At 48.2% G+C, this 24,930-nt stretch overlaps 2 protein-coding genes across 7 annotated transcripts; one reads left to right on the forward strand and one right to left on the reverse strand.

Moving 5' to 3' along the window:
• Positions 1–6,372: 6,372 nt before the first annotated feature.
• On the reverse strand, positions 6,373–15,210 carry LOC118909829 (solute carrier family 12 member 3-like). The gene is given in 31 exon segments (XM_057489044.1): positions 6,373–7,141; positions 7,143–7,188; positions 7,300–7,360; positions 7,460–7,485; positions 7,488–7,597; positions 7,959–8,045; positions 8,197–8,308; positions 8,531–8,575; positions 8,578–8,616; positions 9,358–9,440; positions 9,623–9,729; positions 9,815–9,937; positions 10,106–10,220; positions 10,722–10,818; positions 10,939–11,094; positions 11,231–11,332; positions 11,629–11,682; positions 11,685–11,729; positions 11,732–11,747; positions 12,196–12,306; positions 12,546–12,697; positions 13,035–13,119; positions 13,199–13,329; positions 13,661–13,723; positions 13,726–13,771; positions 14,327–14,364; positions 14,367–14,442; positions 14,573–14,697; positions 14,824–14,916; positions 14,994–15,078; positions 15,181–15,210. Coding segments are annotated over 31 exon segments (2,550 nt in total). The 3' UTR covers positions 6,373–7,050.
• Positions 8,240–24,748, forward strand: KLHL33 (kelch like family member 33). 6 transcript variants are annotated; one of them, XM_057488633.1, is made up of 10 exons: positions 8,240–8,388; positions 12,966–13,056; positions 13,961–13,997; positions 14,960–15,094; positions 15,696–16,303; positions 16,414–16,468; positions 17,549–18,088; positions 20,961–21,885; positions 21,999–22,166; positions 22,251–24,748. In XM_057488633.1, exons 5-10 carry the CDS (start codon positions 16,187–16,189, stop codon positions 22,801–22,803), a joined length of 2,358 nt encoding a protein of 785 aa, XP_057344616.1. In that variant the 5' UTR covers positions 8,240–8,388; positions 12,966–13,056; positions 13,961–13,997; positions 14,960–15,094; positions 15,696–16,186; the 3' UTR covers positions 22,804–24,748. The 6 variants fall into 6 exon arrangements, with proteins under 6 accessions (XP_057344616.1, XP_057344617.1, XP_036736479.2 ...); XM_057488634.1 differs by having other exon boundaries at positions 14,987–15,094; XM_036880584.2 differs by lacking the exons at positions 15,696–16,303; positions 16,414–16,468.
• Positions 24,749–24,930: the final 182 nt, after the last annotated feature.

Raw genomic sequence — 24,930 nt, forward strand, 5'->3', positions numbered from 1 at the left:
AAGAAGAAGTCAAACTGTCACTATTTGCAGATGACATGATACTGTACATAAAAAACCCTAAAGACTCCACCCCAGAACTACTAGAACTGATATCGGAATACAGCAAAGTTGCAGGATACAAAATCAACACACAGAAATCTGTGGCTTTCCTATATACCAACAATGAACCAACAGAAAGAGAAATCAGGAAAACAACTCCATTCACAATTGCATCAAAAAAAATAAAATACCTAGGAATAAACCTAACCAAAGAAGTGAAAGACTTATATTCTGAAAACTACAAGTCACTCTTAAAAGAAATTAAAGGGGACACTAACAGATGGGAACGCATCCCATGCTCATGGCTAGGAAGAATTAATATCGTCAAAATGGCCATCCTGCCCAAAGCAATATACAGATTTGATGCAATCCCTATGAAACTACCAGCAACATTCTTCAATGAACTGGAACAAATAATTCAAAAATTCATATGGAACCACCAAAGACCCCGAATAGCCAAAGCAATCCTGAGAAAGAAGAATGAAGTAGGGGGGATCTCACTCCCCAACTTCAAGCTCTATTATAAAGCCATAGTAATCAAGACAATTTGGTACTGGCACAAGAACAGAGCCACAGACCAATGGAACAGACTAGACAATCCAGACATTAACTCAGACATATATGGTCAATTAATATTTGATAAAGGAGCCATGGACATACAATGGCGAAATGACAGTCTCTTCAACAGATGGTGCTGGCAAAACTGGACAGCTACATGTAGGAGAATGAAACTGGACCATCGTCTAACCCCATATACAAAAGTAAACTCAAAATGGATCAAAGACCTGAATGTAAGTCATGAAACCATTAAACTCTTGGAAGAAAATATAGGCACAAACCTCTTAGACATAAACATGAGTGACCTCTTCTTGAACATATCTTCCCGGGCAAGGAAAACAACAGCAAAAATGAACAAGTGGGACTATATTAAGCTGAAAAGCTTCTGTACAGCAAAAGACACCATCAATAGAACAAAAAGGAACCCTACAGTATGGGAGAATATCTTTGAAAATGACACATCCGATAAAGGCTTGACGTCCAGAATATATAAAGAGCTCACACGCCTCAACAAACAAAAAACAAATAACCCAATTAAAAAATGGGCAAAGGAACTGAACAGACGGTTCTCCAAAAAAGAAATACAGATGGCCAACAGACACATGAAAAGATGCTCCACATCGCTAATTATCAGAGAAATGCAAATTAAAACTACAATGAGGTATCACCTCACACCAGTAAGGATGGCTGCCATCCAAAAGACAAACAACAACAAATGTTGGCGAGGCTGTGGAGAAAGGGGAACCCTCCTACACTGCTGGTGGGAATGTAAACTTGTTCAACCATTGTGGAAAGCAGTATGGAGGTACATCAAAATGCTCAAAACAGACTTACCATTTGACCCAGGAATTGCACTCCTAGGAATTTACCCTAAGAATGCAGCAATCAAGTATGAGAAAGATCAGTGCACCCCTATGTTTATCGCAGCACTATTTACAATAGCCAAGAATTGGAAGCAACCTAAATGTCCATCGATAGATGAATGGATAAAGAAGAAGTGGTACATATACACAATGGAATACTACTCAGCCATAAGAAAAGGGCAAATCCAACCATTTGCAGCAACATGGATGGAGCTGGAGGGTATTTTGCTCAGTGAAACAAGCCAAGCAGAGAAAGAGAAATACCAAATGATTTCACTCATCTGTGGAATATAAGAACAAAGGAAAAACTGAAGGAACAAAACAGCAGCAGAATCACAGAACTCAAGAATGGACTAACAGGTACCAAAGGGAAAGGGACTGGGGAGGATGGGTGGGTAGGGAGGGATAAGGGGGGGAGAAGTAGGGGGATATTAAGATTAGCATCCATAGCAGGGTGGGAGAAAGGGAAGGGCTGTACAACACAGAGAAGACAAGTAGTGATTCTACAACAGGTTGCTACGCTGATGGACAGTGACTGTAAAGGAGTATATAGGGGGGACCTGGTATAGGGGAGAGCCTAGTAAACAAAGTATTCGTCATGTAAGTGTAGATTAATGATTAAAAAAAAAAAAAATGCAGTTCCTATGTGGTGACCTCTAATGAGTTCTACACAATGATATAAAGGACATATAAAAGTGTAGGCAAAGGGTCTGTTTGTGTTTATACAGAGGATCAAAGCCTAATTTGGCTACCCCGAAAATGAACTAAGATACGATATGAAAGAGAACTTCCAACATCAGCACTCTCGGGAAGACTCATGCCAGAAGATGATCATCAAAAAACCCCAACAAAGATCCACGCACTGCTACAGCTGTAGATGCACTCATCCCACCAGCTCCTGGACTTGCCATGGGAATGAAGGAGATATCTAAGCTGGCCTGTGCATACAGTAAAACAACAAATTTGACTGGATCTATACTGTTGGAACTCAACCAAGAATTTGGAGAAGTGCAAATTGTAGCGCTCCAAAATCTTACAACTACAGACTATTTACTGTTAAAAGAACATATGGGATGTGAACAGTGCCCAGGAATGGGTTGTTTTAATTTGTCTGATTTTTCTCAAACTATTCAAATTCAGTTAGATAATAACCATCATATCATTGATAAGTTTTCACAAATGCCTAGGGTGCCTAACTGGTTTTCTTGGTTTCACTGGAGATGGCTGGTAATTACAGGTATGCTTTGGTTATGTAACTATACTCCTATTATGTTAATGTGCATGCGCAATTTAAGTAGTAGCTTAAAATCTATACATGCTGAAGTTACTCTACAAGAAAATATGTCAAAGAAATAATCAATCTTCCCATGTTTTCTCCCGCCTGCTACTTCTATAGCTTTTCTTCTTCCTTCCTAATTACAACGAATTCTTAAATAGAATTCGTGCCTCATATCAAATTTACCGAGTATCATAACTCCTCCAAGTGGTAAAGATACCTCAAGACAAATGCTGGGCATAGAAGCCACAGGGCATAAATATGCAAAGAAATAAAAAGCTAACCATTTCAAACAATAAGGCTTCTCTCTCACTTACCAACTTAACATTTCCCTGTATGGCCCCGGAAGATGACTGGTTAGCCAGAGACGGGTAAGATTCCTCAAGGGAGGAACAACCTAAGACAGGCACAGTCGCAGGGGGGTCATCAGGTGAGAAATTGGGGATCAACAGAGGTGAGGCTTAGAACCTCACCCTCCCTGTTCTGAGAGAAATCTTCTGCATATGTGGATGTTTTATTGCCCTTGTCTAGCTTGGATTAACACATAGTCTACAGGCACACACCTGATCATCTACATTTGCTCTCTTACAACACTAAACTATGTTTTCTACCTTTATGTTGTATCTACCTACCACTTCAGCATTTTATTAAAAATAATAAAGAGAGAAATGTGGTATCCACATATAAATCAAATATAAAAATCAAATGTGTATTCATATTTGAACTGACTGTTTATAGTTCATAATGCATGAGCAAAACCAAAAGTTTCTGTGATGACTGCCCTTGTACTGTTCACCATGTAACTTATTCACTATGTAAGAATTTGTTCTCCATGTAAGAACTTGTTCGTTATGCTTCAGAAGATTGGAGACTGACGAAAATTAGGCTTGGGGTGGATTAATGATTGTGCATTGAGCATTGACTCCCCTATACAGAATTTTATGGTTGTTAACAACCATTTGATCAATAAATATGAGAGATGCCCTAACAACAACAACCAAAAAAAAGTACACACTTCCAATTGTAAAATAAATAAGTAACCAGGATGTAATGTATAGCATAAGGAATATAGTCAAAATATTGTAACAACTTGGTATGGTGATAGCTGGTACCTAGAATTATCATGTATATAAATGTTGAATCACTGTGTTGTACACCTGAAACTAATGTAATGTAATACTGTGTGTCAACTACCCTTCAATAAAAAATAATTATCTTAAAAAAAAAAAAAAATTCTTGCTGATGGGGTGAACGGCACCGGAGGCAGGAGTCAGAGCTGAATCCTGGCTGACTGCATGTAGCCCTGGGAGCTGTTGCTCTGGAGCTGAGATTGAGTGGATATCTCATGTACTCTTCCAACATCCACTTCATAATATTAGTATCATAACTAATATAATTTTAGTATCAGACTTTGTGCTAACTGCTTTACATTCATCGTCTCATTTAAATTCTTTGAGGTAAGTACTCAGGACTTCCCTCAAAATGGACTGGAGCCGCTCTAATTTTGTATTAATTTGTAACTCAAGAGTAGAACTGTTTCTCTTCCATACGCTGACTCCTACGTTTCTTACATATACTTAATTGGTGGGCTTGAGGGGGCCTCCAGGTACACATCCTTCCCACCACCACCACTGCCAGAACCAGTCTCATCATGCCCTGCATCTTGTTTACGTTAGCCACCACAAGACGTCCCGAACTACCAAGTCACCTCTCCTCTTTTACACTTCAGTAACCATTACTTTCCCATCTACCTTCCTCTTCCAACACCTGAAGTTCTTCTGTGCTCTCTGAAACTAACAGGCAATTAGCAAAATTCCCTATATTCTTCAACTTACAATTAGCAAAATTCCCTATATCCTCCACCTTTTTCTGAATGCTCTCTTCACATTCTTGCTCAGAGCCCTGGTTTCTCCTGAGGTCTCTGTTTCTCCCAGTGCCTCTAGCAGTGGCAGTGATTTCAGTACCCCTCTAGATCATCCTTCTGATGCTCTGGTCTCTTTAAGTCTTTTCTTCTCCTGTGATCTTGTCTTCCACCCCCACTTCAGCCACTCAATCCCTTGGGCCTGTTCGGGACCTACAACTCCTTCATATCTCAGTCCCAGGCATCCCGCTCTGTCACCATTACCTCCTGTCTTCCCAGTGCCCTCCCTTCAGTGCACTGAATCATAGTTCATCCCTTCACTGGGACCTACAGTCCATTGATTTCCTTTCTTCTAACCCTTATCCCCCACATGTCTTCCATTTCCCTCCTCCAGCTAAATTCCAGTCATGAGCAGTTTAACTACACACACTTCATCTCCCTTGCCTCTCTCTTGCTTTTGTCATATTCAACTCTTGACGTACTTTATGCCTAGACACATGCAGTTGAAAGGGCTAGCAAAAATAGCTGACTTGGCTGGCTTTAAATTTACCATGTAACATAAGTGTGTCTTTTATGTTACCTAGCAATATTCCCTAATTCTTTTATTCACTATCTTTTCCTATAACTGTTTCATACCTCCTGACCCCTCAAATCTCCAACATCTCTCCCCATTCCCACTCCTACTTAGGTTCCTAATTTAGTGAGAAAATAAAAGCAAGAAAAAAAATGTTCAACAAATTCCCGTCACTACATCTAATCACCTTTTAGCATTTATACCCATGTGCTCCGCTTTTCCTCCTGTTACTGTATGCCAGTGTTTCTCAACTGGGATTGATTCTGTTCCCCAGAGGACATCTGGTTGTCACAGCTGGGAGGCAGTGTTACTTGGTAGAGGCCATGGTTGCTGCAAAATAACATTCAGTGCACAGAACATTCCCGCACAACAAAGAATTATCTAGGCTAAATTGTTAGTGTCAAGGTTGAGAAACCCTGTTATAAACAAAGTCCATGCTCCTGTCCAAACATCTGTACAGTAGATCCTATCCTCTAGCTTTTAATGACAGTTTTCCCTCCTTTTCAACAGAGTCAATATTTCCCTTTCTTTCCTGGATTTTCCTATCAGCACACAAATAATGCCATCATTTTTCTCATCTCACAGGCATATAAGCTGCTCTTGATTCCATTTCCCCATCCAGTTGCTTCCTATTTTTTTGCTTCATTTTACAGCAAAATATCTTAAAAGAGTTGTCTCCAGTTCTCTCTACCAGTTCCCTATTAAGTCCACCCCACCAAGACTGTTCTTATCACTGCTGACAGGGGAAATGGGATCAAACACAGCAGCCAGAGTGAACAGTGTTCACACACAAGCCAGAGTATGTCCCTCCTCTTCTCGAAGTCCTCTGTTTTCTCATGTTACAGTAAAAACCAGAGTCCTTGGAAGGCCTTTCAGGATCTGCCCCACCCCTCCCTCTTTACTGCTTTGACCTTATTTCTTGCTGTTCACCACCCTGTTCACTCTGCTCCAGCAAATTCGGCTTTTTTTGGGTTTTTTTACACACTGAGGTGTGTTTCTGCTGGCCCCTCAAGGTCTTTATTGCTTGTTGCTCTCTGCTGAAAAGCTCTTCCCTCAGATGTAGTTACTCCATGTCTAAGTCTGTCTCAATATTTTATTTTTCAGTGCGGCCTACTTAAAATTGACAAACATACTTAAAATTGCACTTTCTAGCCCCCTTCCCTGTTTCATTTCTCTTCATAGTGCTTCACCTTCAGAAAGTTTTATTTCTGTTCATTATCTTTTATTAGAATATAAACTGTGAGAGGAGGGGATCACTAGCTTGTTACATTCATTGCCATATCATTTCCTAGTACTTAGAATAGGATCTGGTGCATGGTGGACCTTGAATTAGTATTTGCTGTATGAATGAATAAGCTGATGGGGGAGATAAGCTGAAAGATAAAAAGAATTGAGATCATATGAGCTTGGGAAAAGAGTAAGTTTCTGATGAGTTACTAAGTAGAAAGTGGTGCTAAACACTCATTTACCAAGGATAGATACATAAATGGTTGAACATGTGCTAAAACATGGAATTTTAAAATCAGAAACTTTGGGATGAAATAGTTTGGGATGGAGATAGAAAGAAGACAAATTCCTCTCCTTGAAAATACTTGAGAACAGGAATGATCTCTGCCCCTGTAAGGCTTGCGGAGTTGATTTTCTAAATGGGAAGCATATTGTTACACATTAGCCTTGGGTAGTAAGCTTTTATTAATGTAATAGAGTGAGATGGAGGATGTTCGTTAGCACTGTAACCTTGCTGGTGCACTCAGAATGGAAGTTCTTCCCTAGGAAGCTTTGGGCTCTTGCCTGAGGCTTCCCAAGGACAGCTGCCAAGGTTGTTGAGCCAAGGTCATGGCTCCTTGAGTGCTATGGTGTGGGCCTCTCCTCCGGTCTCTTACTGGTGGTACAGGGGCAGTGTGTCCTGTTGATTCCCATGGATGAAGGCAATGGGGGGTGTCAGGCCCCTGGACAGCATCTCCAGCCAGGGCCCCAGGGCAGGCTGACTGAGGGATCATAGGTAGGCCACTGTTAAGGAAGGCAGTGTGAGGAATGCAACTTGTTTCTCAGCTTATCTAGCCTTTGGTCTAGCCCTACCCCTGGGATCTTTGCCCTGCAGCTTGGCATTTCCCCACACTCACATGACTGAGGGAAGCGTCCTGGGAATATTGCCATAGGACTTCACGAAGACACATGTGCCACTCCGACTACATGGTTGGGAAGACCAAGCAGAGGACAGGGTTTGTGCCATTGTCAACTCCTACTCTGAGACAGTTGCCCCACTTGCTGGCCCTGTTCCTATATACCTGCTTTTGGTTTGCCTGCAGGTCCCAGAGATGTAGCCTGAAGGAGCAGGAGTGCCGAGAGAAGTAGATTCCAAGTCTCCCTTTGGGGGTGGTTTTTGCAACTGGTGTAAGGCCACCAAGTCTTTGAAAGCCTTTTGGCTGCAGAGAAAGAAACTCTAGATTCATCAAGGAACAGAAAGTATCTGTTCCCTGAAATGTCTGCCTTAGGAATTTAGGAACAATAAAGCTTCCTCACTTTACAGTTTTTCTCTGTTTTGCTGCCTAAGCTCCTTGCATTTTTCCAAACTGGTAAGGATAACCCCGTTCCGATGTAGGTAAAGACCATAGCTGCTTGTGCTTGCTCCCCACCACAGTCCTCCTTCATCAAGGTTCACTTCCTCCTCCCACTCTCCCCTTGTGCTTGTTAGAATATTGCTTGTCTGACCCTTGCTCCTTTACGTTCTGTGAAGAAGGAGGGCAGGCAAAGCAGAACACAATGGGGCAGGGGCTTGGTCCTGACCTTGTTTCCTGAGGTTTGCCTGTGAGGTCAGGTAGTAGAGTCACATGCTGGGAGCCAAGCCTGAACCTTCTGAGGAGGGTACATATCCTAGGGCAAGACGAGAGAGGAACCAGACATTTGCCTACATTTCCTGGCACCTTTTCCTATCCCTCCATCTGGGCAAGTGGTCCAACACCCTCCCCTCCCTTCCTGGCTTCTGCATTTTAGGCATAACCTTGGGTTTTCATGTCCTGCTCACTCTGTGTGTTTCTCCTCCAGCTGCTCAGGGGGACTGCTCACAAAAACTCTTATGGGACATCGAGCCCAGTTTTTCTTGCATGTCAGTAGAAAGGGGATCAGCAGCATCAGCCCTGTGAGGAGGAGAGGAGAGGAAGGGCAGCCTCCCTGCCCACCATCTCTGGGAACTGGGAGGAAAGCAAAGGCCTCTGAGGTAGGAGGAGAGCATTGGGTACTTGGCAAATGCAGGGTTTGTTCTTAGGTCCTCCCTGGTTTTTATATCCCCGTCCTCCCATTCTTGTTCTCGGGAACTTGGAGAGGAGTTGGGGCTTTTTCGGGAGCTGTGGAGTCCATACCTCCATCACTGCTAAGCCAGTACACATCCACTGTCCACCAGCCTGCTTGGAGCAGAACAAGGTTCGAGGCTGCCAGTGTAAGGATACTGCCCAAGAAGAAAAAGGCAAAGAATGAGACAAATTCCTTACCCAGCTGAGCAATTGCTCCCAACTGAATATCATACCTCCCCTCTCCCTGAGGAAAATTGTTGCTATCCCACAGAAGTGCCATGTGGCTTTTCTCTCCATTGACTAACCACATTCCCTTTTCTGTCCATTTTACTGGGTGCCTACTACTCTTCCCACTTCCCAAAACTCTGTTTTAGGATTCATCTCCTCTCCCTGCCAAGTATCCATTCCTATGGTATCCAAACCCCTTGGATTTACTGGGAAAGGTGGAGGTATAATGCAAAAGAATGTTGTCTTTTGCATCCTTCCCTGAGCCCACCCATTCAGTCAGGACCCCCAAGTGTAAGCTAGTTCGATGCGGGAGTCTGGAATAGTGCCAGAAATCTTGCTCTGGGATTGGGCCATATGCCTCCTGACCACTGTCCAGCTCACCCTCACCCTCCCACTTTGTATCTCTCAATTCACATTTCTGCCCCTGAATTGAGAAGATAACTTGAGAGCTTTCCCCCATCCCTTAAGGTTTCAGGAGAAACTAAGCCTATATAGGTAGGATCTTCAAAGCAAAATTCATTTTTCTCACATCCTAGGATCTGATTCTATTCAGCCTCAAGCCTTGGTAACTAAACGAGTGCTTCTGGCTCCTGTGACTGTCTTTGACAGCCAATTTCTGTACCTCCCACACTGTATCCTTCCCTTAGGCCCACTCCTTTTTGACTCACCTTGAGTTTGAAGTTGGGTAGCCAGGTTTAACACCCCTGGCATCCTTAAGAGACAGACACCATAGTTGTGGTCAAAGGCATCTCTTTATGGGGAAGAAAAAAGGAAATTAGGAGCAAGAGCTGACAAGAGGGATGTTCCTCTTCCTGGGGATATAGGTGCTGCTGAGCAGCTGGAGAGAAGAGGGCTTCACCATGATTATGTTTCTTCTTCCTCTGGCTCCTGACCATTTCTAAGCCTGTCTTCACCTTTCCTCCCAACACTTACTGTAGAATGCTAACATAGTCCTCCACAGCTGGTATTGGCACCTCCTGCCAATTTTCCTTATATCCAAAGACTAGCAGATTGGGCTTCAGGTGGCCCAGACCTGCCACCTGAAAGGAGAGGCAGTAAGGAAAGAAGGGGATATGACATGCTGGGCAAAAGGGCGACAAAAAAGGATGCAGTTTGGCAGCTGACCTGCATGAGGCTCTGTGCCCCAGAACATAGCCTGGGGACAGATATGACCATATAGAATGAATGAACCTTCCGGACATTGAGCCACTTGACATGATTCTTGGACTCTTGAATGGCTTGGGGCTCCTAAGAGGGGGAGGCAGAAACATAGGCTGGGGACAGTCCCTCAGCATCCTGCTTGAGCCTCACACTTTCCAGATTCTCTGAGCCCACTGACCTGTGGATCTTCTCCTTTTATTTCCCTCCAGTCTAGAATCTACAACCGCAGTCCCCTCCCATTCCCACTTCTCTTACTGAGACCACATGCCCACAGATCATGAAACTCATGTTCTTGGTGAAGGCCCCCACAAAATCCACCAAGGCTGGATGCTGGCTGGGGGGACCAGTGAGAACCAGGCACTGTGGCCTGTGGAGAAGGAGGTAGGGGAATGTTGAAGCAGTAATCAATTCTTCCCAACCCACTGGGGAATTTTAGAGAGAATTTTAAGGGAGAAACCATGAGTGTTAGAGAGGCCTCTCCATCTCACAGCACAGTGAGGGAGGTTGGGTTCCCTTCCTTCTCCTCCACTGCCCCTGCCAGACTTTAGGAAGCTGGCTTCCTTTTAGTCTAAAGCAGGAATTGAAAACTCAAAGCCTGCAAGAACCAGTCATATAATAACAAAGAATGAAGTGAACCAGGTGGGAACTGTGACAAACTGGAGAGTACCTGCCTTGTCTCATGGGATGGCGGCTGTTGGCTCCAGCCAAGTGTGTCGTGTGGGATGGAGTGCCAGGACACCAGATACATAAATTTGGCAACTAATCTTAAAAATTGTAAATGCTGTGCAATCTGAACAAAACCCATTTGCAGGCAAGATGCAATCCAGATGCCACCAGTTTTCAAGCACTTGTATAGAGACTCCCTTAACAGAAGTTCTTGATGTGGTCCTGTATATTGGATGGGCTCACTGAATAGGACAGCACCATGCGATAGAAGGCCGCCTGGACCTCAGGGCCCCCATCCATGTCTGTGCAGAGGAAGGGGTGGTGCAGAACCATTAGAGGTGGGGTAGTTCTGGGCTTCTAATGGGGGTCAGCCTCTTGCTGTGTCTCACTCCACTCTCATAGCTATCTGCCCTGTCACTCACCAAGTTTCTTGTAGAACGTATAGAGCAGCAGCAGAAGGGTACGCAACATGGCGATGAGTGCTGCCCACCAAGTGAGGAGGAACAAAATGAGCAGGCAGAGCAGAGAGCCCAGGAGGGAAAGCCAGGGACTGTACCAGCGGAAGGAAGGGTGCCAGCCTGCAGAGGAGAGCAAAGGCAAACCATCCCTTGTCCAAGCCTCAGTACCACCCACCCTTGCACCTCAAGGATGCTCCTCCAATTTTCCCAGGTCCTCCCATCCCTAGGCCTGACCCCAAAACCTGCCCATACTAACCAGGCAACCAACGAAGGGAAACGTGGAAACAGCTGAAGTTGACGAAGGCATAGGAGCAGAGTAAAAAGTTGGAGATGATGGGGGCAATGGTGTTCAGATCAGCTTTGAGAGAAATGAAAGGTCAAGGGGTTAGTCTCCAAACTGGGCCATGGGATCCAGGTCTAGGGGATCAAGGACATCTTCAGGCTTTCCCATCCCTGCACTCCCTATTCCCTACTCCCCACCCCACCTTCGCAAACACCACCACTGCCACCAAGTTAGCAGATGTTTCTATCCACTTTCAGGACTAGAGAGAGAGAAAGATGCTTTACGGTCAAGCCCTAAAAACTGCAGGTAGGAAGTGGAGCACATGAGGGGAAAGGTGGTTAATGATGTCTGGGTGGAGGAGGAGCACTCACCAATGAGGAGGAAGCCTGCAGCCACGAAGGAGGTGAACAGATAGCCTTGCGGATATGTTTCTTGCCATAGCCTTTCCCCAGAAAGCTGATGACCGGGTTGGCTTATCCTGGCACAGCCACTGTAAGAAGGCATGGTTGTCATTGGGGAGGGTCCCAAGAGAAGGGAGAATGACAGCCCCCTGCTCCTCCAGAGCAGTGAAAGGGAGTGAGGGAGCTTAGGGGTCAACAGGAAGAATGGATAGACGGAATAGAGTGCAGTGAGACCCCTGAGAATGTGAGGTGGGAGGAACAGGAGGCAGGTGGAGGAGTGATCCGTGCCCAGACTTTGCCCTGACTTATGGGCAGACTTTGAATTTTGCTATATGAACTTAGATTGGCTCTTAAACACCAGCCAACCACAGTCATCTCCATCTCCTTCAGTCACCAGGTCCTTCAGTCTCCTTCAGGTCCTGGTTGCTGAGACTGGGTCTTCTTTTGCTCCTCCTCCCCAAAAAATTATACCCTGGGATGGCACTGTCTATGTACATTCTCTCCTTTCTCTCCAAAGCTCCTTGGTAAGATACTGACTAACCTGAAGATTTTAGGGGCTGAAACAAAGCAGGAAAGGGCGGAGGACAGAGTGGCACTGAGGATTCCAGCAGACGTCAGGGGGCTGAAAGCAGAAGCTATGCTCATCGCCTGTGGAGAAGGGCAGGCAGAGGCAGAAATCAGTGCATTCCAGAAGCAAGGCATTCCACCCATAATTTTACCTTGCTTTCCCAGAAGTTGCAGGGTGTATTATATTTTATTCCATTTTTGAGGGTTTTACCCCACCCACATGAATCCACTTAAGTCATTACTGTCCTTTGAGCATCCTCTCTGTGCTGGGCAGTGGGCTAGGTAAGGTTTATTTCCCTTATCTTCTCTGGTTCACTCGCCTGGTAGTAATTAGAGAGCCCATAGTGGCAGGTCCTTTGTTCTCGACAACTGCTGAAATCCCAGCCATACTGACACTCTGGCCCCAGGCAGCTCCTATTCTGCACACCCATGTCAGTGATATTTCCTGAAGCATCTCGAATCATACAGGAACCTGGAAATGAGATAAAAGATGCACACCCCTTCATGGGGAGAGACCCCCATCCCAACATAGTAGATCTATCTAGGTACCATCCAAGTCAAAGGGGGGATTGGAAGTATGTGTGCATGGTGGGGTTGGGGGGCGATGAAATTGGATAATTAAAGAATGCCATACAATTCATTAATGAAATGAGGGATGGGGAGAAATGTTGAGAGGGGGGTAAACTACTTTGAATGTGATTGATGAATGCCACTTGCTCATTTCATCACCTATACCCTAGCTCCTCAGAGAAGCAGAAATCAAAGGTTCCAGGTCACGCTGCACAGTAGTCAGGAGTGGAGGGCTTTACCAATGGTGACGGAGATGCCCAGGTAAGAGAGTGTGGTCCACATGATGGTAAGGAGGGTTCCTTTGGGGATAGTAGTAGCAGGGTCCTGGGAACCAAACTTGAACTATTAGTGAAGGTAGAGGAGAGGAGAGAGTGTGTGCTCTGTGCCTGGACATTCTTCTCACCTTGAGGTCGCCAGAGATAGTGGTCCCAGGAAGTATCCCAGTGGCTGAGGAGAAGAAGATGGAAAACATGCCTGAGAAGCTGCCTTCTGGACTACGCCACTGCGGCACCATATCTTTGAAGAAAATACTTCCTACAAAGAAGAGCAGAGAGAAAAGATGGTGTTTTGAGTAGTACCTCCTGGCTTCCCTTCATTCAGCCAACACCATTACCCCTCTATGCACTTTAGTGTCAGTGACTTAGCTGGGCTGGGAAGAAGGGAAGTTTGTAAACTAGCCAGCCCAGGGACTTAGAGGGCTCCTAATGATCTGATAGGCAACTCACAAATGGCCTACAGAATCGGAGTCAAGGGAGCTTTTCTGAGGAGGGTTGGGCTAATAAGGTCCCCTGCTCCAAGGGGAAATGGCATTCTGAGGTGTTCATGCCCCTAAATGCACTTCTCAGCCAGCCTCCCACTGACTTACCTTGGGACCCAAAGAAGCCAGTGGCTTGTTGGCTGGGATGTGCAGAGAGGAGTGTCCCCAAAGGTGACTGATGAAAGAAAGTAGGATCAGGAAGACGGAGATAATTTGGTCCTATATGCCATGGGAGATAAAAACAAACAGGAGAAATGTGAGTGGAAAGGAAGGAGTAACTACTTCACCTCCTCCCTATCCTTATCTCATCTTCCCTCTCCTCTTCCATCCTCTGGTTCCCTTTCCTGCCAGCCTCTTCCCTGGATACTGGCTAAATGGTGTCCTTTTCTTTCTTGCCTCAAACTGCAGTGTCCCTTCGCATGCCAGAGGGGCAAATCTCAAGACTGTAAGTGTTTGGGAGCAGGAGACAGGGCACTTCTTATCCGGTAGCCTTGCTTAGTGCTCGCCCCAGCAGAGCCTCGGAATGAGTCCTCCTTACCTGCCCCTTGAGGAATTGGTATGTGGAGTCTCCTCCAGCAAAACTGTCCAGTTACAGGTTTTGGCTCCTGGGAATCTGCTGTGCCAGCTACACACACACACACACTCCCAGAATCTGCTGTGCCAGCTACACACAGACACACAATCCCACATCTCCCCATGTTTGGCCCCTCCCAAATTGGTCCAGCTCTCACAGCCATCCCCTCGGTCTTCTCACCCCACCCCTCCTGAGCCTACCCTAGGTTCCCACTCCACACGGGCCAGTGCTGTGCCAAAAGGATGGTCATAATCACCACACCCATCACCCAAAACTCATTTTTGGGATCCATGTTCGGCAGCTGCACCCCATGTTCCTGGAAGGCAGAACACAGAGGTCGAAGGTCACAGAGACTTCATTGTCTGATTTGATGCCTCCATCTGATTCTTAAAATGACTCCAGGCTGCACTCAGAAAAGGGTGTACCAAAGGAGGGATGGGCCTTACCCAGAGCAGATCTGAAAGGGTCTCTACAGAGCCTGCTGTGTGCATAGCCACAGCTACCATGTTGGCAAAAGCAAAGATGATCCCTATTCGTCTGCCAAGTTCAGCACCCAGGTAGCAAGAAGTACCTGCCACCTGAGAGGAGAGGGGAGGGGAGGGGAGGGGAGGGGAGGGGAGGAGAGGAGAGGAGAGGAGAGAGGAGAGGGTCTGTGGTTTTAGCTACACCTGACAGAACCAGGACCCTGAGAGATGACGGGCAACAGACTCACCAGCCTTGACTTGGCAGTTGGTGGAAATGGCTGAGATAGACAGGCTGGTGATAGTGACTGAAGCTGAGAGCAGAGCCCTGGGGTGGAGATGGGAATAGGGCTCCTTTAACTCATTCCCCAGGGTTCCTGAACCCCTACTGCCCTGCAGAGCCCTGAGCCCATACCTATGCCCACCTGAGCAGTGATCCAAGGCAGCTGCAGGAAGAGGATGACGCCCCAGCTCTTGAGCAGACAGCCTATCTAGGAGAGTAGGATGGTGAGTGAGGAACCAGGTCACCCTCAGCCCCACCCTCCAAGAGCCTCTCCCAAGGGAAGTTTTCTCCCCCACCTAGATCCCCTAACTCGGGAACCCTGAGCATCACCGAGTACCATGACTCCCATTGACCCTGCCAAGGCGGCCCTGGGCCTCGTCAGGCCTGGCCCACGAATTCTCCAGATCCTCTTGCTGGGGGTGCAGCTGGGGGTGGGGCTCCTCTGTGGAGATGTATGCTGCACTCGCTCTGGCCTGACTCAGACAGTACAGATGCAGCTGACACTCTTACGTCAGGGACCAGGACCGCAGCTAACAGACCTGGAGGTGCTATGGGGGAGGTCAGTCCCTGGGCCTTTAATGGGGTGGCGGATGGCCCAGAACAGCGGACTTTATCCAGCCTTCCTTTTCCACTGGGGGACCGTGGGTTTCACAGTGGCTTTGCTGTGCAGAGACTCCAGAGCCTCACTGCGGCGAAGCTGTCCCAGGGCCGTGGAGCCGGCATGGGACCCGGAGCGCGGCCCAGTGTTCTTGGCCTTACCAGTGGTGGGAGGGCAGAGGCCGACCTGGGTTATGGCTCCGCGCGATGGCGGCTCCTTCTCTTCAGGGTGGGGACTTCAGATGCTAGTCGCATTGTCTTGCTGCGAGGAAGCCATAGAAGCGGTGCGAGACGTCTGAGATGGGGGAGAGGGTGTAGGGGCTGCTCATCATCGCCCCTTCTACTGTCCAGGGCAACCACAGGCTGCTTCTCTCCCCCGAACCATTTTGGGGAGTGCAGCCCGCGGCCACGCTACTCCACTGCTGCGGGTCGGCACGGTACCAGCCAGCGAGAGTTGGGGACAGTTCCCCAAGGCTGGAGGGGGTTGCTGCGGCGAGCAGCCCACCTTCCCGCACCTCCCCCACGTGGGTACCACCCTTTTCACCTGAGTCGAAAGAAACTATCGTGTTTCTATCCCTGGCTAAGTCAGCTTGTCCTATCTATCCAGCCTGGACCAGTCTTTTTAAAGGACAGGGTATCCACCTCCAGCAGCCCTTTACCTGTCCTACCTCTTCCGTAGGGAAGGGGGCAGTGGTGCCCCTTCCCTGAACTCCTTCCGCATGAAGATACAAGGAACTGCAGTGAAAAGTGACTGGTCGGATTTAGGGGTGTCTCAAGATGAGGAAGGAGTGTTGGCCCTGGCAGAAGATGTGGCTGTTGGTGTCCTGCCTCAGACGGTGAGATTCGAGTACTATGTTACTTACACACCTGAAACTAACATAGCATTCATTGTACGTGAACTATTACTCAGTTTTAAAAAACCGTATCGCGCCCGCCACCCATCCAGTCCCGGACTCCGGTCCCCGCCGCTGCGAAGATTGGTCCTCATCCCAGCGACCAAGGTGAGGATCAGATTCCCCCAGACTCCTTCCTTCTGAAGACGCAGGGTTGGGTTTCGCTGTTTCACCACCGACCCCACCTCGGGACTGGGAAGAAATCCCAGTCACTTAGGATCCTAGCCCTGACCTCCGTCCATTTACTTCCCCCACCCTCCGCCCTCGGTGGACCCAGCCTGGTTACGTTTGCGTTTCACCTCAATATTGTTCACAGAGAAACAACAGTCAAAGCCCAGAACTGACCCAAAATGCATGCTTTGCTCTTTTCGCCTCGCGTTCCCGCGGGTCTGCGGGGTCCGTCGCCCCCTCCAGACGGTTCTGGGAAATGCAGACACCCTATTCCCGCATCGTCCTTGGCTTCCACATTTGCCTCGCTCAGCGCGAAGAGGTGATACAAGTGGAAGAGGGGAGAAGGTCATCTCGGGACGCGGCCCGGCGGGTTGGGTGTCGGAGTCGGGCTTCTGGAGTCCAGCCCCTAGCCTGCCCGCGCCGGCTATAATTAGCCGGGTGGGGCCACTGGCCGCGTGAGAGGCTAGTTTCCTCCGCCACCCGGTGCAAAGCCGAGCAGGTTTGGATGAGAGGGCAAGCAGAACGCTGGTGTCTCAGGAGGGTGACTGTCGGATTGGGGTCAGGAAGGGCGAGGCACTGGATCTTCACACAGGCTTCTTACATCCTTCGCTGCCCCTCGGCAACCTCAGAGTTGCGCTGTGTAGCGTAGCGGCTCCAGCCTTGAGATGGGACTGGAGGTGGGGAGAGGAGGGTTGAAGTAGGGAGAGACTGATATGTTGCCGGGCTGGAGGCAGGGTTCCTCCGGCCGCTTTGGGCTCAGCTCTGACCCCTCACTCCTCTGCTCACCTGCAGCTATACAGCGAACCTAGGCCATGAGCATCTCGGAGTCCGCACTTCGTGCCTCGGACCCCGAGAGCACCTCTCTTCCGGTCCCAAAGGCCGGCCTTGGCCTCCCTTTGCCCGCCCGGAGAGCCCCCTTCTGGCCTCCGTCCCCCGACGAGGATCCTCGTTTGCCCCCCTTTCCTCTGGAAGAGCCTGGCCCCAGGCCCATGGCCCCAGGGAACCTTCCCTCTCCAGCCATGTCCCTAGAGGAGGACGAAGAGGAGGACGAAGAAGATGCGGCAGAGTCCGAAGGGCTGCGCAGCGAGGAGCATCCGAGCCAGTTTTTTGCGGAGGCACAGCGGCTGCGGGAACAAAGGCTGTTGGTGGACGAAGAGGTGTCAGTCGGGGGGCGAGTATACGGGGTGCATCGGGTGATCTTGGCTGCGGTTAGCAGCCTCTTCCGAGGCAGGCTGCTGGGTGGCAGAGGTCCACGATCCCCCTTTAGTCTCGATGTGGCACCTGGGGCCTGGGAAGCCGTGCTGACCTTTGCTTATGAGGGGGTGCTGGGCCCCGCCCCTTGGGGGGATGTACTGGTAGCTGCTGAGGCCCTAGGAGCCCCCAGGGTGAAGGCCGCGGCCCAGTGGAGACGTGAGGGGACTGGAAGCATACGGGAAGATGAAAAGCAGCCCTGCCAGGCAGAAGAGCTGAAGGAGAACCTGCGCAGCATCGACCTCCTGTACCAAGAGGGCACCGGGTGCGACCTGGAGCTGGAGGCAGGCGGCTGCCGGCTGCGGGGTGAGCACCTGTGTGGCATTACATCACTGCAGGTGCATAAGCCACGGAATGGTGTGTGCAAGGAGCAGGTGGATTGATCCCCACCATAGTGGTTTTGATCCCCAGTATAGTCAGAATTTCCCTGGGGTGGCCTTGGGTGCCTCTCCTGACCCACTGAGAGCAGGGCATGCGCAGTTGAGTTGTTTTTCTGGGAGCTCAGACAGATTTAAGCTGGCCTTCCACACTGCGGCTTTCCCTGTGCCCAGCAACAAGGAATTTCCAGTCAGCTGGCTAGAGCTAAAGGTACAGTTTATGCCAGTAGAACAAGCAGAAAGTGATTGACCCCAACAGGGATTAACCAAAAGCCTTTCTTGGCATCTTCAATTTAGGACACAGGAAAAGCCAGAAAAAACCTCACAGTGTGTCCTTTCACCTAAGTGTGCTTGACACCATGGCAGATGTGGATCCTTCAGCTAATGAGCAAGGTCTGGTACTGTTTTGCCAGAATCTTAAGGCTCCCAGGCCATAAGGAACTTTGAACTCAACTTTGCTCATCAGCAGGAAAGCTAAGGAGTATTGCATACCTTGAGTATTCAGATTGTACTAACATTTAGTGAGGTACTGGGAAAGATGAGTTTTTATTACACATGCTATCTCTTTAATTCTCCCTGAAAACTAGTGAGGTAAGTACTATTAACCCTAGCTGCAGATAAAGAACATTAAACTCAGAGATGTTAATTGGTGAGAACCTGGATACAAGCTCACATCCACTAGCCCAGTCTACTTTCACTAGGCCATGCATTGCCTCCTATGCAGCCAAACCAAAGACACGTAGGACCTGGCAAATGGAATCAGAATGCAGACACATAACAGTTTAAAACTAAAAGGGATTGGTTTAGAGATTAACTAGTTCAGCTCTTATACTTTAAAAAGAAGTCAGACTTCAAGACATGTCTGAAATCACATAGCTGCAGCCCATGGGAGGAATGACTGGGACCCAAAGTGTTTCTGGGACTCTCAGAAGGAAAAGCATCCTGTCTTGGTCAGCTTGGGCTGCTTTAACAAAAATACCATAGACTGGGTCTTGTAACTTCAGATATTTCTTACAGTTCTGGAGGCTGGAAGTCCATATCAGGGTACCAGCATGGTCAGGTTCTAGTTAGGGTCCTCTTCCTGGTTTGTAGAAGGCCACCTTTTCACATATCCTCACATGGCAGGAGGAGAATCATCTCTCATGTCTCCCCTTATAAGGCCACTAATCCCATTCATAGGGTCTCACTCTCATACCTAATTACCTCCCAAAGGCCTCACCTACAAATATCAGCCAATTAGGGACTAGGACTTCAACATATGAATTTGAGGAGGACACAAACATCACCCTGACTTAACAGTGAATATTTTGCCATATCTGTTTCATCTCTTTATTTTATTTTGCTTTTTACTAAAGTTTAAAGTAAATCTGTGACATTTCACTCATAAATACTTAGGTGTGTTTCTCTTTAAAAGAGGACAGTTTCTCATATAACCACAATATCTTTATGATGTCCAACAAAATTAACAATAAGGAATTATTATTAAGGGATATTGCCTAATCCACACAGAAATTGCTGCACTTGTCCAAAAAATCTCTTTTAGGGCTGGTTTGTTCAACCCGGAAACCAATCAAGGACCATGCTGTGCTCCGATGTTCACCACCCAGGCTTCCTTTACTCTTGTACTGTCCTCTCTCCCCTTTTTTTTTCAGATTTGACCTATTGAAGAAACAAGACAGGTTATCCTATTGAGGGATCTGTTATCTAGATTTGCATGTGTTTTCCCTTTTGTTTAATTTGTTCCCTTAGGCTCTCAATTTCCTTTGAACTTGAATTTAGATCTAAAGGTTTGATTAGATTTTAATTAAATATTTTGGTCAGAATATTCCATTCTTGATGCCAAGTATCTCAAATTGAGTTACATTAGAAAGCATATGAGGTCTAGTTATTTAACTGCACTTGTTAATAGAACAGTTTCAGTGTCATGAGGGTCATATAGATAAATAGGGTACTAACAGCCTGACATCAGTGACAGTGGGTGGTGAAGATCTGCCCAGAGAGCCACCAACAGAATAGAAAATTGATCCCTTCCTTTCTCTAGAACTCAGTTTCCTTATCTTAAAAAGAACATTTGAACAAGATGATTTTGAAGGTTTCCAGTTTAAAATGTCATGATTCAAAAAAAAAGTCATGATTCCATGACCTATACTGAGATGGGTAGGCTGGAGGCGGGGGTTGGGCAGCCATGGAGTGTGTGTGGGAAAGGGTTAGAATACATAGAAAATCTTAAGCACTGGTTCTTGGGCAAGAGGAGATGTCAGTTAGATAAAGTTAGGTTACAGCCATCCCTGAATGTGGTACCACTTTCTGAGTATAATCTGTCTAACAGAATGGCTGATGTCAATGGCTCTTAAGATTGTAAAGGAACTTTATTCTGTGCACAATGTAGAGAGACCTGTATAAATTGCCATTGGTCACTGCAGTTTATTTTGTCTATTTGCAAATGCTGTCTGTAGCATCTTCTCAACTTGATCCATCAAGACTCTCCAACTGATTTGTATCAGAAAGACTAAAGCAATGTCTAGCACAGTGTCTTCAGGCCACTATCATGAGAATCATGTAGGATGCTTGAAAATGTTAAAATACAAATCCATAGGATCTCCATCTAGGTGACTAAATCAGAATCTTTGGGGGTGGATTGCTGAAACCTGCATTTTTTCAAGCACCCCATGGCATTCTGGTGCATACCACGGTTGGGCCTGTGGTCTTGGGTGGTTGGCTCAAAGTTGGGGTTGTGAAGTTGGGATAGTGCCTAGCAGTTTGCAACATTCTGGATTCCCCTCTGCTTCTCCCTCTTGCAGTGCACCGAGCAGCCCTGGCCTGTGGCAGTGAATTCTTTGGGGCCATGCTCCTGAGTGGGATGAGGGAATCCCAGGGTACAGAGGTGTCTCTGCACACCATCTCTGCCCAGGACCTGCGACTCCTTGTCTCTTTTGCTTATTCTGGGGTTGTTTGGGCACAGTGGCCAGGACTGCTGCGAGTGGCCCAGGCTGCTCTGCAGTACCAGAGTGCTTCTTGCCTAGCACTGTGCCAGAGAGCCTTGGCACAGGGCCTCAGCCCTGCCCGTTGCCTGGCCCTGCTCCCCATGGCTGAAGTCCCCGGGTTGGAGAGGCTGTGGAGCAAAGCCCGTCACTACCTCCTCACGCACCTGCCTGCTGTGGCTTTGTGCTCCACTTTCCCTTCTTTACCGGGTGCCTGCCTGGCTGAACTCCTAGACAGCGATGAGCTACATGTGCAGGAGGAGTTCGAGGCCTTTGTGGCTGCACGGTGTTGGCTAGCTGCCAACCCTGAGACCCAGGAGTCAGAAGCTAAGGCCCTGCTGCGATGTGTCCGCTTTGGCCGTATGTCCACCAGAGAGCTGCGGAGGGTACGGGCAGCTGGGCTGCCTCCACCCCTGTCCCCCGACTTGCTGCATCAGCTGATGGTGGAGGCTGAGGTTCCAGGTCAAGAGAGGCGGAGGGAGCCTGATCAGGCACTGGTAGTGATTGGCGGGGATGGGCTCCGATCAGATATGGCCATAAGGCAGCCATCCCGAGGAGTGTGGTGGGCCCGGGCCTTCTGCTGTGGCACCGGACTGGTTCGAACTGTGGAGTGGGGGCGGCTGCCGGCCCTGCCTGCCCCAGGGCGCTTCCGCCATGGGGCTGCCAGCCTAGCAAGAAGTGAACTCTACGTGTGTGGCGGACAGGATTTCTACAGTGACTCCAACATTCTGGCTTCAACTCTCAGGTAGGAGTCCCAAGGGTGGCAGGCCCCAGAGTGGCAGCTGAGGGAAATTGCAGGCCCAGACAACCACAGACTCCCAGGGTCAGTCTTCCCATCTCTTGTCCCACTTTGTCCAGGTGGGACCCCAGTCAAGAGGACTGGGAGGAGATGGCGCCTTTGTGCCAGGCTCGGAGCTTCTTTCCCCTGGTGACTCTGGATGGACAACTTTATGCCCTGGGTGGACGAGACAAGGGTGTTGCCCTTGACTCTGTGGAGGCCTATAACCCCGAGCTCAATGTCTGGAGGTGAGCAGGGAGAGACTAGGGGATCTGGAAGGGAATGAGAGTTGCAGGTGACTGCTGCTGACCCTGTGCCCTGTTCTCCCTTAGGCCAGCACCTGCGCTTCCAGCACCTCGCTTTGCCCACGCTGCTGCTGTTTTGGAGGGCCAATTGTATGTGAGTGGTGGCTGCAGCAGCACTGGGCAATACCTGGCCTCACTGCTGCATTATGAGCCCAAGCTTGAGAAGCCGGGGACACTTCTGAGCCCTATGGGGGTACCTCGGGCCAGCCATGTCATGGCTGCTCTAGGTGGGCGGTTGTATGTGGCAGGTGGGTTAGGTGAGATTGGGGACCTGCTGAGCTTTGAAGCCTATGAACCAAGGACTGACAGTTGGACTCACCTGGCACCCCTGCCCTCCCCCCATGTGGGTGCTGCAGGTGCCACGCTGCAGGGGGAGCTCCTGGTGCTGGGGGGCTACAGCCACCGTACTTATGCCCTCTCCCACCTGATCCATGCTTACTGTCCCGGCCTGGGCCGATGGCTCTGCCTGGGAACTCTGCCAAGGCCTCGGGCTGAGCTGTCCGCCTGCACTCTGGCACTGCCCCCCATGCAGGGCACGGCTTTATTTCCTACACGGTGCCAGAGCAAACCTGCTGGGTGAGGGAGAGCAGCAGGGGTTGAGGAGGAAGGAAGGAGCAACATCCTGAGAGGAGGACACAGATTCTGGGGGTAGAAAGAGAAGGCTTCATTTGTCATAATATTTTGTTCCAGTGCAGTGCTGTACAACTCCTTAACTGCTTTTGTATTTATGATCTTCGTTGACGGAAAGTGGGTTGCAGAATTCCTGGGGAAAGGGCTGGGGATGGGTGAGGCAGCTGGGTGCCTAGGGAAGGAGGGAACATGCAGAGCAACTCCACAAGGTTTAGGGGCCTTGGCCCTGTTTTCAGTGGGAAGTGCATCTGGTTGAGAAGACAGTCTAGCAGCTCCAGTAGCCAAGGTATAGAGGCCACTAAGGGACAGCCAGAAAAATGACGTTTTTGACCCATGGATCAAGGAGAAAACCTGCCAAGGCCATGCATGGAAAAGTGTGAGGAGGTGGGTGAAGGGCTACAACTGTTGGACCCTCCCTTTGCCAGGACTTGCTCCTTTCTATCCTCCAAACCTTGGGACACCTAAACCTTTTGGAATGTTCTTTCCCCAGTAACTTATAGGCCCTGTCTAGACACCACAGGCTGCCCTAAGATCTCTGGTTTTCACTCTGTGGCAGAAGTTCCCATCTGGACCTGACACAGCACAGGGGCTGGAGATGCCTGGGTGATGAGGTGGGAATGCTGCCCTGGGGAAGATGGGTGGGGGCAGAGGTGGGGGGCGGAAAGGGATGTAGGAGGTTTGAGGGTATGGAGGGGAGGACAAAGCCTGGCTGGCTTCTTTCCTTCCCTTTGGGATGGATTGAGAGATCAGGAGTGAAAACAGGACAGCTGTGGTGTGAGGCCTGACCTTGTGAGAGCAGAGTGAGGGGCAGATGAGACCCAGAAAAGTGGTTTTCTCCCCTTTTGTCCCTTTCCTCTAGAGTTTTTAAAATCCATTTCCTTTCTTCTTGGCCAGGAAAGGTTGAGTGTGATGCTTCCTCTCTCCCTTCCTCCATCCTGCTTTTCCTTCCTTTCTTTTCCTCTTCTTTATTTTTCTCCTCCGTACTCCCACACAGTTATATTAAATACCTGTATGCACCAGGCACTGCATGAGGCACCTAGAATACAAAGAGCAAAGAGCTCCTGAACAGCAGAGAGACTTGTAAACGAATACAGGTTTTGCAGTGGACTTAGAGGTATGGACACTTACCTCATACCTCTCATTCCTCATACTTAGAGGTGGGAGGGCCGAGAGGAGTGAACTCTGCCCATCATCAAGTGGGTGTAGTTGGAACTGAATCTCGAAGGCTGCCTGGAGTCTCACCAGTCAGAGAAGGAGGCAGCAGTCCAGTCAGAGAAAAGCAGCAAGTGGGGTATGTAATGTCCTGAGGCTCCAGGGCAGAGGGGATGTTGTACTCTGGAGGTTCTTTGGAGAGTGTGGTGGCTCCTGCCAGCCCACCCTCTTCTTCAGGGCTTCTTGGAAGACAGTGCCTTTTACTTAACAATTGTATATTCCCTCCTTCCACAATTCCCCTGATTCTTTCTTGCCTGATAATTCCATTTCTGACCCCTGAGCAGCTCAGGACAAAGAAGGGTCAATTCTTTGTATAGGTCAGTTTTCTATTAACATTGTTAATTAAAATTCTCATGCTTTTTAGGGTGATAGGAAGGAGATTCCCTTGCATCTTTCTTCATCCTGGCTCCAGAGGTTTTTGACATGTGTTTGTTTATCTTTTTCAGATTTCATTATTTTATTAAGGTATTTTTTTCTTCTATATTTCCATTCTGGGTCACAGTTGAATATGAGTAGGGGTAAGTAGAGTATATATATAAGAGAACAGAGAAGAAAGATTGTAGAAGACAGGGAAGAAGGAAATTAGAGGCATTGAGAAACTATGAGAAGTTCTTTAGGGTGAACTGTGGACATGCTCTTAGTGATTTGTATGCAAAGATAGGCTTAAATAAAGGGTTTGTCATAACCAATTTATTCTTGTCTGAGTTTCTCTATTATAAAGAGCATGCAGGTTAATGTTTAGTACCAATAAGCATGTTGGTTTATCTAAGTTGTCTCCTGTTCCTACGTCTTTTACCTTGTTTTATGCTCCTCTTCAGAAAGCTCACTTGTTTCAAGCTTTAATGACTCACCTGAGTTCTAGGCT

Source organism: Manis pentadactyla, chromosome 11 (genome assembly GCF_030020395.1).
Source record: "Manis pentadactyla isolate mManPen7 chromosome 11, mManPen7.hap1, whole genome shotgun sequence".
NCBI classification, from domain to species: Eukaryota; Metazoa; Chordata; class Mammalia; order Pholidota; family Manidae; genus Manis; species Manis pentadactyla.